Source organism: Sinocyclocheilus anshuiensis, unplaced genomic scaffold (assembly GCF_001515605.1).
Source record: "Sinocyclocheilus anshuiensis isolate Anshui unplaced genomic scaffold, SAMN03320099.WGS_v1.1 scaffold415, whole genome shotgun sequence".
In the NCBI taxonomy this organism is placed as follows: domain Eukaryota; kingdom Metazoa; phylum Chordata; class Actinopteri; order Cypriniformes; family Cyprinidae; genus Sinocyclocheilus; species Sinocyclocheilus anshuiensis.
This window is the reverse complement of record NW_015552655.1, coordinates 739,935-754,105: the sequence shown is the minus strand read 5'-3', so window position 1 is coordinate 754,105 and position 14,171 is coordinate 739,935. Positions and strand designations below refer to the sequence as shown.

Below are 14,171 nucleotides of genomic sequence, written 5' to 3'. Positions count from 1 at the left end.
CAAAGAAAAACTCACCAGCCTCTGGATAAAAAAACAGAGAAAACAAAAAATGAGCATCACAGATATCAGGCTGTAAAAAATATAAACACAAAACATGACAATGCACACAAAGTTATCAGGAGCATGCATGAATTACCTCTTCAGCTGCCTTTTCTACATTTATCCTAGTTAGGATAAATATAGATATAGATAATTAACTGATTAATAATTAACCTTCCCAGAACTCTACAAATTTAGTTATTTACTGATTAATAATTAACCTTCCCAGAACTCTCCAAATGTAGTTATTTACATGAAATTAGCTAATTTTAATTTAAAAAACAGCACTCATTTTACTACTGTAATGTGACATATTTCTGACCAAAACGGTATATTTAATGAGGAAAAGTTGTGTGCTGATCTTGAGTGCTTGTGAATTGGTATGACTCTACATACCAGCTACACACACCTCATCACACCTTGTTTCTCCTACAGAACTATTAGATACTTACTGTCCTTATGCCCATATAATAGACTCCACTTCCTGTACATGTAAGAACAATCTCCCAAACTACAGGCGTAGACTGATAATTCACTTCTTGCACTGGCTTGTTTATTCCTATTAGGTAGCACATATTTTTATTGGTTTATATATTACATTTTGGCCAGCATAACAACTCTCTGAAGTGCATGTTTCTAGGGCGTAGGTTTGATTTTGACATTGGTGAGACATAACAGCAGACAACACTCCCTCCCCATCCAACTAGCCCAACATTCACATTTATGACAGACTTTTAACCACGTTTCATGTCATCTAAAGTCTTTATTTATAGGTGGCTAACATACTCATAATTCATAAAGAGAGCTTTTTTATATTAATCAGACAATAATAACACAATTTTGATTATGTAAAACCAACATTACAGCAGCAGTTTTAAAGATGTTTTGATTGTTTGACTACTCAAAAGAGAATACAGCAAAATATAACTTAATTAATTTGTGTTCCCTGCTAGCTAAATTTCACATACATAAACAAGAATCTGGCTCTAACCCTCTCATTTCTTCATTCAGAGTTGATCTCGACAAGTACAAGGCAACTATCCAAAGCTCTGCTAATCCTAAAGCAATCAAAACTGTATTCTGAAGTCTCGATCTGAAACAAATGATTCACGATATGCGATCCAATTGGAGCGTTTTGAAACAGTGAACCATTTTGCAACGCAATGGTTTAACTGATTCAGAGTTTTGAAAAACTCTGTTTCAAGGACATATTTTTTAGTGCATTTACTTTAACTTCTCAGGTTTTATCAATGGTATAACCTATTTCAGATGCAGCCAAAATGACAACAACAGTGGTTACATATACATATATTTAATTGTTTGATCAAAACTATTGCTAGGGACGATTTAGTAGTAGCTGGATATATTGACAGGGACATGTCCCTAGCATCCCTACTAAATTCTTTGCCCTTAGCATGTTTGATATTTTTTTTACCTCAATCTGGATAAGAGCAACTGCTAAATGATCTAGTAGTAAGTGGGGTGGTTTAAGTTCTCTTTGCTAAGTTACTATTACTGTTGATCATACTTTAAATTAGTGATTTGAACAAACCATTAAAGAAATAGTTCACCCAAAAATGAATATTTACTGAAAATGTACTCATCCTCAGGCCATCCAAGATGTATACAAGTTTGTTTCTTCATCAGAACAGATTTGGAGAAATTTAGCATTACATCATTTGCTCACCAATGGATCCTCTGCAGTGAATGGGTGCCGTCAGAATGAGAAGCCAAACAGCTGATAAAAAGTAATCCACACCACTCCAGTCCATCAGTTAACATCTTGTGAAGCCAAAAGCTGCAGGTTTGTAAGAAACAAATCCATCATTAAAGCTCTTTTAACTTAAAACTGTTGCTTTTGGCTGAATTCCATAATGCATAATAATGCTTTCTTCAGTGAAAAAGTCCATCTACTGTTGACCTCTGACATCAAAATCCGCCAACAATATTTGTTTAGAACTGTTTTGGACTGTTTTTGTTTGTAAACGGTGCTTGATCTGTACATATTTATCTCCTAAATCAGACAAGTGACAGGATTCTGGACTGTCTGTGTCGTGTTTAGCCCCTGTTTCTGTTCCTGTTTGTCCTTATTTGGTCATGTTCCTGTCCTCGTTAAGTTTGATTATTAGTTGATTCCCCGCACCTGCCTATCCCTCATCAACTCTAGTATATAATGTGTAGTCTGCCTCATGTTTCTTTGTCGGGTCTACTAAGTTGTGTTCGTGTGTCGCTCCTTGTTCCTGAGTTGGATTTACCCGTGTCTGGGATTTAATAAAGACTGTTTCGTGTATTCCACGGCTCCGTGTTCCTTCCGGCAGCGATCGTGACAGAAGACCCGACCAAGACAGTTACCTCCGTGTGCCCCCTCCGTTTTTGTTTCTCGTTTTACCCAGTGTCTTTTTGTTTCTGTTGTTTTCTCCCCATGGATCCCCTTGCTGGTGGAGCAGGGGGAGTGTTCGCTCGAGGACCATACCAGACTGTTTCTGGTCCTCGCCGAACTCACCACCTACTCGGATGACGCGCTCTGCATGTTCTATGACGCCAGCCTGAACCCCGTGTGCAGAGCGCGGTCGTCCGAAGATGGTCATCGAGTGGATCTCGCCGCCGGATTCTGGCGGGAAACGGATCCACTCCTGACCCAGTAACCAGCCCACCGTTGCCGCATGGAGCGACAGAGCAACGGATTGACCCCGCGTGCAGAGCACCGTCGTCCGAAGATGGTCTTCGAGCGGATCTCGCCGAGTACCTCCTCCGCATGGAGCGACAGAGCAATGAATCGCTGCGGAGCCGAAGCTGCAAATGACGTCAGTCAAGGTGCGAGAGCCGGCAACAGAGCCCGCCACCAGGGAGAATGCCACGGACAGAGAGAGTGCGGAGTGGAGCTCCGCCCACTGCACACCGCGGCCTTTCGGATCCACGCCTCCACGTCAGTCGCCGGTGCCATCTGCTCCGCCTTGGCCCTCTGGATCCTCCCCGTCGCCCTGGCTCTTCGGCTCTCCGCCTCGGGCTCCTCCGCCACCTGCTCCGCCGCCGTTGCTCGGCCACCTGGAGTCGGCGGCCATTTCTCCTCCATGGCTCCTCCCTCAGTCGGCCTCACCATGGGCCGCCATCATGGCTGTGGCCTGGGTCCTGCTTGGCCCTTCCTGCTCTAAGTCCTTCCTGTTCATTACTTCCAGGTGTGTCTCATCATCCCCTCGTCAAGTCAGTGTCCTAGTTTTCTTGGTCCGGTATTGAATGTTCGTCTTTCTCCACCCCCGTGTGCAGAGCGCGGTCGTCCGAAGATGGTCATCGAGTGGATCTCGCCGCCGGATTCTGGCGGGAAACGGATCCACTCCTGACCCAGTAACCAGCCCACCGTTGCCGCATGGAGCGACAGAGCAACGGATTGCTGCGGAGCCGAAGCTGCAAATGACGTCAGTCAAGGTGCGAGAGCCGGCAACAGAGCCCGCCACCAGGGAGAATGCCACGGACAGAGAGAGTGCGGAGTGGAGCTCCGCCCACTGCACCGCGGCTGAGGGTGAACTGATTATACATCTAGGACTTCTGGAGTTCGAGGAGGACCTCATAGACTGGGAAATCAAGCTGGAACCCGACTTGCCCCCTCTCCTCTCTCCTTCGTTCCCGCTGGTCCCGTCCAGCCATGAGTGGGCTCCTGTTTCCCCGAGTTTAGCCCAGAGAGGGTTCCAGTCCCCGAGCTTAGCCCAGAGAGGGCTCCAGTCCCCGAGTTTAGCCCAGAGAAAGTTCCTGTTCCCATGTCTTTCCCAGAGAAAGTTCCTGTTCCTATGTCGAGCCCAGAGAAAGTTTCCGTTCCCATGTCTGGCCCAGAGAAAGTTCCTGTTCCTATGTCTAGCCCAGAGAAGGCTCCTGTTCCCATGTCCAGCCCTGAGAGGGCTCCTGGTCCCAAGTTAAGCCCAGAGGCTCACAAATGCCCGCCCACCCTCTCCTGCCGCCTCGGTCCGTGGACCCATCAGCTCCACCATGGCTCCTAGCTCCCTCCTCTCCGCCGTGGCCCGGCAGTCCAGTAGCTCCGCCAGACTCCCTTGTCCCTCCGGCTCTGCCTTGGTCTGGCGTCGACCATCCTGCGCCTCGGAACTCCACTCCTCCGGCTGCACCTCGTCCCTTCGTCCCTCCGGCTCTGTCAGGCTCCTTCATCCCTCTGTCGCTCCAGCTCCACCGCGGCCTTTCGGATCCACGCCTCCACGTCAGTCGCCGGTGCCATCTGCTCCGCCTTGGCCCTCTGGATCCTCCCCGTCGCCCTGGCTCTTCGGCTCTCCGCCTCGGGCTCCTCCGCCACCTGCTCCGCCGCCGTTGCTCGGCCACCTGGAGTCGTCAGCCCTTCCTCCTCCATGGCTCCTCCCTCCGTCGGCTCCACCGTGGGTCGCCATCATGGCTTTGCAGATAGATCCACATGTCTCTCGTCTCGTTCACCCCGTTACACATCGACAGTCACACACCTGCAGATCATAACAGATCACAGATCAAACATGTGCATGTGTGACGTAGGTGTTTAAAAGTGACTGACGTTTCAATGCATAAATAGCTTTAGAACGTGTCATTTTTACACCTTCCCTGTCTCTCTCCTCCCGTTCGACCTGTCTGACTGCCTGCAGGCTGGGATTCCTGCGAGTTCAGGACACTTGACAGACACTTTTAGTAAGTACCTACATTCACTTTTACACTGATGCACAGAGAGCTTATTTCAGATGCTTTATTATGAGGAATTAATGAAATACAACAAAATGAGCTAAATAAGCATCTAAATATTGGAGCGTTGAGACAGTTACAAATAAACGGACAGAAACTCTGACTCATTTAAGGAATAGCTCAGCCAAAAATAAACACTCTGTCATCATTTACTCATCCTCATGTTATAATGGAACACAAAAGCATATATAAGGAAATTAGGATGAAGAGTTCAAGCTGCTCTTTTACAGGGCTGCAAATCTCCAAAAAAGGACAAAACACCATAAAAAGACCATACAAGCCTATGTGTAATATTCCTGTGACCCAAATTTAATATCTTGTGTGCTAAAATGTCACCCTCCACCAAAAGCTCAACATTCTCATTTGTAAATGTATGGCTCTTATATGAGAATATACGTATATACAGCTTGAACATTTTTCAAAGCATCTCCTTTTATGGTCCTAAGAAGAAAGTCAGTCATACAGGTTTGGAAAGGCATGTATGAGTGAATTATGACAGAATTGTCGGTCATTTTTGGACGAACAGTTGAAATCACCATCAAGACAATAGACAATAGGCAGACGAGAGTGACACTAATGAGAAACATTGATTCTGTTTGATGAATTTGTCCAGCAAAACGTCTCTAATCAGTCAATGGACAATTCATCTGTAATATCCGTCAAAAAACTGTAACAAGAAAATATCAAATCGCACGAGAGTCTCTTATACTCACCTCGGCGTTACACTGCTGATTCCTAGACGTTTCTCTTCTGACTAGTATTCTCAAACTTAGATGTATTTTGATAGTGTTTTAACCGCCCAGACATTCCTCACAGATAACCGGAGAAATCTGAGATACAAACATGTCTCGGGAAAGTGATCTGACTGGCCCATCTGTTTCCTTTCTTAACTCAAAGTTGGTCTTATAACAGATATACACATTATATAATCTACTGTATTTTTAATTCATTTGAAACAGCCCAAAAATATTGATTATACAGACTAATTCAATTGACATATACACTTTATTTGGGAAATACAGTATGTTTCTCACATGGTTATAATAGTTTTCGGGGTCATGACCAACCTTATTTTCATTACAAAATTATAGCGTTCTAAAAGGTGTTCAGCATGAAAACGCGTCTTGAGAACCTTTTTTTTTCACCAACATTTCACTATACTTATTTATTCACACTGTTATGTCTGCAGAGGTCATGTCAGTTCTGTTCAGTGAGTCCCACATGCGTTTTCTTGAAGCACAAGACTGTGGGCGGGGCTTGGCTGCTGTGTTTTGGTCTGATTGGGCGGTTCTTCCTTGTGATTGACAGCTGCAATGTGACTCAGCGTGGCAAAATAAACTCCAAAAGAATGAACTTTCTCTTCGGTGCTGAATTTGAAGTGTTTAAAAGTGTTGGATAATTTCTTTGCTTTTCGTCTGATCTTCAGAGGACAACGAGGAGGTCTTCACAGAGGAATTTGCTACATTATGAATCCTAAGAGAGGTAGGTTTTAAAAAAAGGTTGTTGATTATTATTAATATATGACATTTCCATACTTTTAGTTATAAAAAAAAGTTTAAAAAAGGTGTTCAGCTTGCATTAGAGAGCCTATGTAGTTTGTATGTTACTTTTATTATATGAATTAAAGAACAATCTAAGGCAATTATTAAACTTGGCAAGGCAAATTTACAACATATGAGAGTAAAGTTTTGTGTCCTGGTCAGTTGTGTCACTTTGACAGTGAAATAAGACACAAAGTGCCAGCAGCGCCACCTGCTCGAGAGTGACTTTTACAAACTCAGCATCATTCTGTTCTGAAGTTGCATCATTCATCAACTTTCTGAAGGAAGTGAAGAGCCGCATGTCAACTGTACAGAACATGCAGAATCATGCTAAAGTATAAATAAACAATCCAGCTGATGGTGTAGGCTAGAGACAGATTCGAATGCGTTGCAAGGAAAAACAAAAGGAAACTTTGTTTCGTGCACTAAAGAAAAACGAAGGATAATGCATTAGAGCCTTCGATGCACGGGCCTTCGACGAGTGGATCTCATTTTAGTGAACTTATTAGTAGTTTATTTGACTAAGGACTGAACACACACACGCGCGATTGTTGCCAAAATGTTAAATGTCTTGTTTAACACAGGCAGACGAAATTGAAGAGGAAACACTGCAACCAAAATGATGCCCATCAAACTGCAGTTTGATCATCAGAGGAGCAAGAACAAGAAGATGAAGAACAACCAGGAAAAGTCACAAACTAAAGGGTCAATAGATACAAATACAGTGAAACCTGTTAGATGGGACAGCATGGAGCACGTGAGACCAGACTGAGTATTGTACTAGATTCTCTCTCACTGTGAAGAGATTTTAGAAAACTATTTTTTTCCTTTATCATAACACCAACCTCTTCAATTATGAAGTTGATTAAAACCACCTAGGACATCCATATATACTGATATTTTTTTTTCATCACTGATATTTCAGTCTCTTTTGATCAAGCTGAAGAGTCTCATTCTGATCAACCAGGATGAAGTGAGTTTACATCACTGGCAGGTATAGTGATTATAATCTCACTGATCATGATATACCAAGAATGTACTTTAGTGCTGACTAATGTTTGTGAATGTGTTTTATTTTATGGCGCCTTTCAAGAACCCAAGGACACCACACAAAATAATACAAGCAATTGGCAAACAAAATACACCTGACAATCAGAGGGGACATTCAGACAAACAGGTGTTGACAACAAATAAATACAGATAAGAGCTCATGCAATCAGATGATGATGAACATCAGTTATGTCAAGAGGGTGGTCATGTAACATACAAAAAAGTTGGGAAACAGACACAGGGAGGTAAATGAGTTATTCACAGAACAAAGTGAATAGATGAGTTTTAAGTTGAGACTTAAAGGTCTGGAGAGAGGAGGCAGCACGAATATTACGGGGCAGCTTATTCCATAGCTTAGTGCCTATAATACAGAAAAACCCTACCACCCACCGTAGAGTGTTATGAATATTTATACTTTTTTTTTTTTTTAGAAAACATCTGGACCTTAAACTCTAGTATGTGACAGCAGTTCAGTCACCATCCTGGACAACTTTCCTCAGTTTGCTTTTGCATATTTCACGCGTCCTTCACGGCTGCACATTTGGAGCTGCGCTTGTATTCCTGTAGCGAACACGCAGTATTTTTTTTTATTCATCATTTTCAAATGTATTATTTTTGGTTTATGTTTTCTGTTGCCCTGTATATTATTGATTTGAATGAGATGCTGTTCTGTCATTTGTCTGTTGTGTTGCAGTGTCTTACTGTCAGGTATGACATGCAATTTTGAATTTGAATTCTCACACTATTTATTGCACTTTATTTCCTGCACTTTCAACTGTTTTATTTTGTTGAGAGCTAGGGAAATGTCTCTTGTGAAGCCTTACATCACGTGAAACCAAATCTGTTTTTGTGGGTCACAAATCTTAGGTGTCATATGGGGGTTAATAACAGGGAACACTTTTTGATCTTCGTCACTCGATTATATCTGGCAACCCTTGTAACTTTAATGAAGAGAACACACTTGTGTGAAGGAAGAGTTCAGAAAAGAGCAGCACATAAAGCTACTGTTAATGATGACTGGTCAGGAGTTATTTAATAGTGTTTTGAATTACACACACATTTTAACTACATTATTTTCAGGCCCCAGGTTAGGAACTGTTGCCTTCAGATGTCTCTTCTTTAAATATTTTAATTGTTGTTTAACTGATGATACTAAAGTTTATGCACTGCTTTGTGTACAATCATATTTTAATAACATTTTATATATTTTAACATGGTTTTACATTATAATTGACATTCTTTCTACTATTTCATTTTCCAAAAAGGTGTCAAACATATTATTTGGCTTATGAAAGGTGTCAATAAAAGTTGTAATTATTACCCAGCTTATTTGTGATATTTATATTATTCTTAAACAGACATTGCAGAGCATTTTACAGTACCTGTCATTTGTCTTTTAGAAATCATTTAATCATGATAGTCAACTGAAAAGAGAAAAACCTAATTTCATAATTTATTGATAGTAATTTTTAACATTCATTTGTGCCTCACTGTTTCTGTGAACTCTTTAGTTTATATTAACCTTGTTATTCACCTAGTGAACTATAAATCTTTCAGAACTTGACTCAACTTGTCTAAAATCCTTTAAAGGGGTCATATGATGCGATTTCAATTTGTCCTTTCTCTTTGGAGTGTTACAAGCTCTTGGTGCATAAAGAAGATCTGTAAAGTTGCAAAGACTAAAGTCTCAAATCCAAAGAGATATTCTTTATAAAAGTTAAGAGTCAGCCACACCTACCTAAAACGGCTCGTTCGAACACGCCCCCACATGTCTACATCACTATGTGGGAAGATTTGCATAACGCTGCCCAAATGTTCACGCAAAGAAAGAAGGCGTAACGTTTATTCTCGCTGTAGTATTGTTGCTGCCGCCATGTCGTGAAGGCGCTGTGCGTTTCGTTGTGAAAGCGAAACTACTTTGTTTGGTCTTCCAAAAGAGGACACGACTAGAAATCAGTGGTTAAGTTGTATTTACAACACTGTTCCAGAACAGTTCAACCCAAATATTCAGATGTGTGCAGCACATTTTATGGAGGACTGTTTCCTGATCCTGGGAGAGTAGACTACAATGCCGGCTGTTCTGACTCACAGTCTGTAAGTAAGTTTTTTATATTTAAAGGATTTGCCACTGACGATTCAAACGCGAGTTTTGAGCAGTGTAGAGTAGCACTTGTTGTTTGTCATTTCTCCGATCACAAATGCAGACAGGGTTTTATGTTTACGCGGCGCGATGCAACGCAACCGTTTTCAACGCGTTTCAGAAAGGCGGGGCATAGAGGAGAAACAATAATGTACAGTATGTGGAAAATAATGTGTTTTTTTACTTTAAACCGCATGAAGACATTTCATTACACCAAATACACAAAATAATGTTCTTTTTAGCAACATCATATGACCCCTTTAAGTTGAAATTTGAACACAGGGTTTTTACTTGGTGACAAGACTATTTTTAACGGGTTATCTAAAAAAAAAAAAAACACTTTGGTTGAACATCATTCAATCACTGACAGCGGTATTTGGACATGTCTAATTTTAGTTGATCCTACATGAAGTATTTCAATAGAGATAACGTTTCCATTGTGTGGAACCACTATCCGTAATTAAATCACTTAAGTGCTATAGTAACTTTTTATATCCATAGCACTTGCTTTGGCACTGCTGTTTTTTTTTTTTTTTTTTTTACTTCAGATTCTCAACCCCAGCACATGCTCAACACAAGGGTCTTTGGCACTGCTTTTTTTTTTTTTTTTTTGATTACTTCAGATTCTCAACCCCAGCACATGCTCAACACAAGGGTACAATGTACAATGGTAACTAACCCCCAAAACACTACCATGACGATGTCTTTTAATATACAAACATAATAGAACATTAAACAATAAGACTCCCCATATTCTCATCTTGTTAAAAAAATGCTTAAACAACACTTTATTTCAACATTTTCTCTCCCCATGTCCAGCTCCATGCAAAACATGATGGGAATTGTGCAATTTATTTTGAGCTCAGTTTAACATGATGCAGTCAAACCTGATACAATAGTGTTAAATCAAAATGAATAGTTAAAACAAAGTGAACAGCATCAAAAAAAATGGACTTGGTGAGTGGACTTCTACCCCAGTTCCACATTTTCTTCATGAAAATGAAGCACAAGACTGTGGGCGGGGCTTGGCTGCTGTGTTTTGGTCTGATTGGGCGGTTCTTCCTTGTGATTGACAGCTACAATGTAACTCAACATGGCAAAATAAACTCCAAAGGAATGAACTTTCTCTTCGGTGCTGAAACAGCACCTGTATTTTAAAATGAAATTGATCGTTTAGTCACGACGCATTTTATTGTTTTGTTGGTCTTTGGGGTCCTGACATTTCAGCTGAATTTGAAGTGTTTAAAAGTGTTGGATAATTTCTTTGAGTTGTGTGTGATCTTCAGAGGACAACGAGGAGGTTTTCTTGGAGGAATCTGCTACAGTATCAATCATAAGACGGGTAGGTTATGACAAAGGTTATTCATTTTTGTTATTTACTTTTTAAGTCAGATGACATTTGCATAGTTTTAATAATAAATAAGAAGTTTTGCATTGTATTTGCATTGTAGAGTCTATATAGTCTGTATGTTGCTTTTATTAAATGAATCTTAGAACAATCTAAGGCAATTATTAACCCTGGCAAGGCAAATGTACGATATATGAGAGTAAAGTTTTGTGTCCTGGTCAGTTGGGTCACTTTGACAGTGAAATATGATGCAAAGTGCCAGCAGCGCCACCTGCTTGAGAGTGACTTTTACAAACTCAGCATCATTCTGTTCTGAAGTTGCATCATTCATCAACTTTCTGAAGGAAGAGGAGAGCCGCATGTCAACTGTACAGAACATGCAGAATCATGCTAAAGTATAAATAAACAATCCAGCTGATGGTGTAGGCTAGAGACAGATTCGAATGCGTTGCAAGGAAAAACAAAGGGAAGCTTTGTTGTGTGTATTACAGAAGAAACGGTAATGCAATATATTTAATGCATCAGTAACGCTGAGCATTTCTTCCTATACCTGTTTTTATAATTATACATTTAAATAACGTTTTATACTCGAACTTTTTTTAAGTTTAGAAAATAATAAGGTGATATTTTGTTCACAAGGTTAAGTCGCATACGTGCGAGTGGGCGGGGCCATACGGCGAGGGCGTTGCCTGCGGTTCCGTGAATCCGGAAGAGTACGCCGCATTGAAAGTGCGCGAAAATAAGTGTTTTTCTTTGTCGCTATGTACTTTAAATACTTGTTTCTGTAATTTGTAAATGTATGGATCAGCTGGGGGACTTGGAAAAGTGGTATTATTAAGAGGATTTGAGACGCACGTGAGAGCCGGTGACAATAGTGCGCGCCATAAATCATCAACACGTGCCTTTGAGAATCACAGCAGCGGTGAGGATTTAATTAATTCCTATGTTTAATATGTGTGCATAGATATTAATAGTAAGCTTTACTGTTTTATATGCAAATTTGGGCGCATATTGGTGATTATTTCATTTTTGTTTCATATGGGAGATGCACTAGCCGATCTCTTCGACTGCTTCAGCTGCTTTACTGGTTCTGCAGTGTTAGATCTCACTTAAACAGCTTTTGGTTTTGTTTGATCGTGCACTGAAAAACTTATTTATGCATTTAGAGTATAAACTGGCACTGATGCTTCCTGCTGTCAGTGTTAGGAAACGCACGCATGCGCACATACACTAAAAGCGCTTTCCATGGTGATGAAAAACATGTCATTGAATTTAAATTTAAAAAAAAATTTTTTTTTTGAGTCTTGACGAGACGGTTCACTTGAGTTATTTTTGCATTTACCCTGTCTGTGACCTTAAAAGTGGGCTCAGATTTTTTTTTTTGGTCCATTTTAGTCAACTTACTTTTAATACCCTAATGTTCTATTTTGAATCCCTTGAATGTTGTAGTAGAATAATGCATTAGAATAATTAGTCTCTTATTGTTTTTGATGATGATAATGGAACACTTATTAGTAGTACATTAAAGGTCCCATATTGTCAAAACTGAAATTTTCTGGCTTTTTTCATGATTACTGAGGTCTAGGAGCTATCTAACTACCATATAAATTTTCTAGATATTTTATTACCATTTTCTAAACTATAGCGAATATAATATGAGAAATGTTGAAGGTGTCTGAATAAATTTTGATTTGACTGTATCTATTTGATAAATGAAGTTAACCAACTAACATTATACATACCCTTTTGGTTTCTGTACCCAATATTTAAAAAATGTACAAATGCAATAAAAATATCGGTATCGGTACTCGGTATCGGCAAGTACCAAAAATAAAAGTATCGGTATCGGGCGAGTACTGGAAAAAGTGGTATCAGTGCATCCCTATTCAGTAGTATGTTATGTAGTAATTAGCATTTTCAAATAAACACATTGAAAGATGTCATTCTTTAAAACAAGATCAAGCTTTTGTTTAATTGCATGTCATCATTGTCTTTGTATAATAACCTGTATGGTTAAAATATTCATAATTATGCAAATTAAAATAGACAAGCACACCTTGCATATTATAAGCAATCATCACTGAGATGCTAAAACTACTTAAAACTAAGAAGTTTTAGTGTGTTCACATATAAAACACAAACTGACATCTGGTGAAAACAGTTTAAAAACATTTTTTAAAATCCATATCCAGTATTTACAAATGACTGGAAACTCACAAATCAAACCATGTTCACATGATGCCTTCCAATGCTGTTTGTTGCTTTTACTCCATCATTTGTTTGGACTGATTACTCAAACGGAAGTGAACTTGAATAGCCGTCAGACACGAAGAGGCACACGTGATTGAGCAGTTTTATGACTGAACTGGCAAGACGAGGTTGATTTTTATAGCTGCATATTTTATAACAAAGATAAATCCGCAGTGGCTTTATGTGTGATTTGTTTGAATGGGCAAACGAGTGTCTGTTTCTCTCTCAGATGATGTCAGAGAAGCCGCCGTTGCCTGCGGATGGCCAGCGGGACGAAGCTGAACCGGGTTTAGGGCTCGAGCAGGAGGTCACAATGGAAACGGCCCGGGACGGCTGGGACAGCAAGGTGGAGTATTTCCTCGCTCAGGTGGGATTCAGTGTGGGATTGGGAAACGTTTGGAGGTTCCCGTACCTCTGCCACCAGAACGGAGGAGGTGAGTGAGGAGGAGATTGTTTTGCATGTATGCAAATCATATCCAGGTTTGTTTTTAGTTTATAACTGTCGTATTGTTTCATGTCCTTCAGGAGCGTTCATCTTGCTGTATGTGCTGTTGATGGTGCTGGTCGGTGTGCCGTTGTTTTTTCTGGAGCTGGCGGCGGGTCAGAGCATCAGACAGGGCAGCATCGGCGTCTGGAGGCACATTTCTCCAAAACTAGTTGGCATTGGCTACTCCAGCTGTGTGGTGAGTATTATCTTGCTTTATTAGTCAGTTGCACTGGTGCATAATAAAGAAACTGAACTTTTTTTTATAGCAGACTGCACAAAATTGCAATTACAAAAATGTAATTAAAGTCCCCCTTCAGTCAATAATTTTTATCTCTAAATGCCTTATTATTATGTCAAAATGACATGTTTTAACATTTTTTGTTTTTGTGAAAATATGTATTATTTGTTCCTTAAAATGACTTAAATGTAACTATACACCTTGACCGCATTTAAAGGGGTCATATGATGCTGCTAAAAAGAACATTATTTTGTGTATTTGGTGTAATGAAATGTGTTTATGCGGTTTAAAGTTAAAAAAACACATTATTTTCCACATACTGTACATTATTGTTTCTCCTCTATGCCCCGCCTTTTTGAAACGCGTCGATTTTT

At 40.2% G+C, this 14,171-nt stretch overlaps 1 protein-coding gene across 2 annotated transcripts in view; it reads left to right on the top strand.

Annotated features, from left to right (window-relative positions):
- Positions 1-10,631: 10,631 nt before the first annotated feature.
- Positions 10,632-14,171, top strand: part of LOC107667121 (sodium-dependent neutral amino acid transporter B(0)AT2-like) — an 11,842-nt gene continuing 8,302 nt past the window's right edge. Inside the window, exons 1-3 of one of the 2 annotated variants that reach the window (XM_016458711.1) lie at positions 10,632-10,816; positions 13,302-13,506; positions 13,598-13,755. In XM_016458711.1, the coding sequence (XP_016314197.1) occupies positions 13,302-13,506; positions 13,598-13,755 (363 nt within the window). In that variant the 5' untranslated portion in view covers positions 10,632-10,816. Of the gene's footprint in view, positions 10,817-11,502; positions 11,745-13,301; positions 13,507-13,597; positions 13,756-14,171 lie in introns of those variants that run through there. The other variant, XM_016458710.1, reaches the window with a different exon arrangement.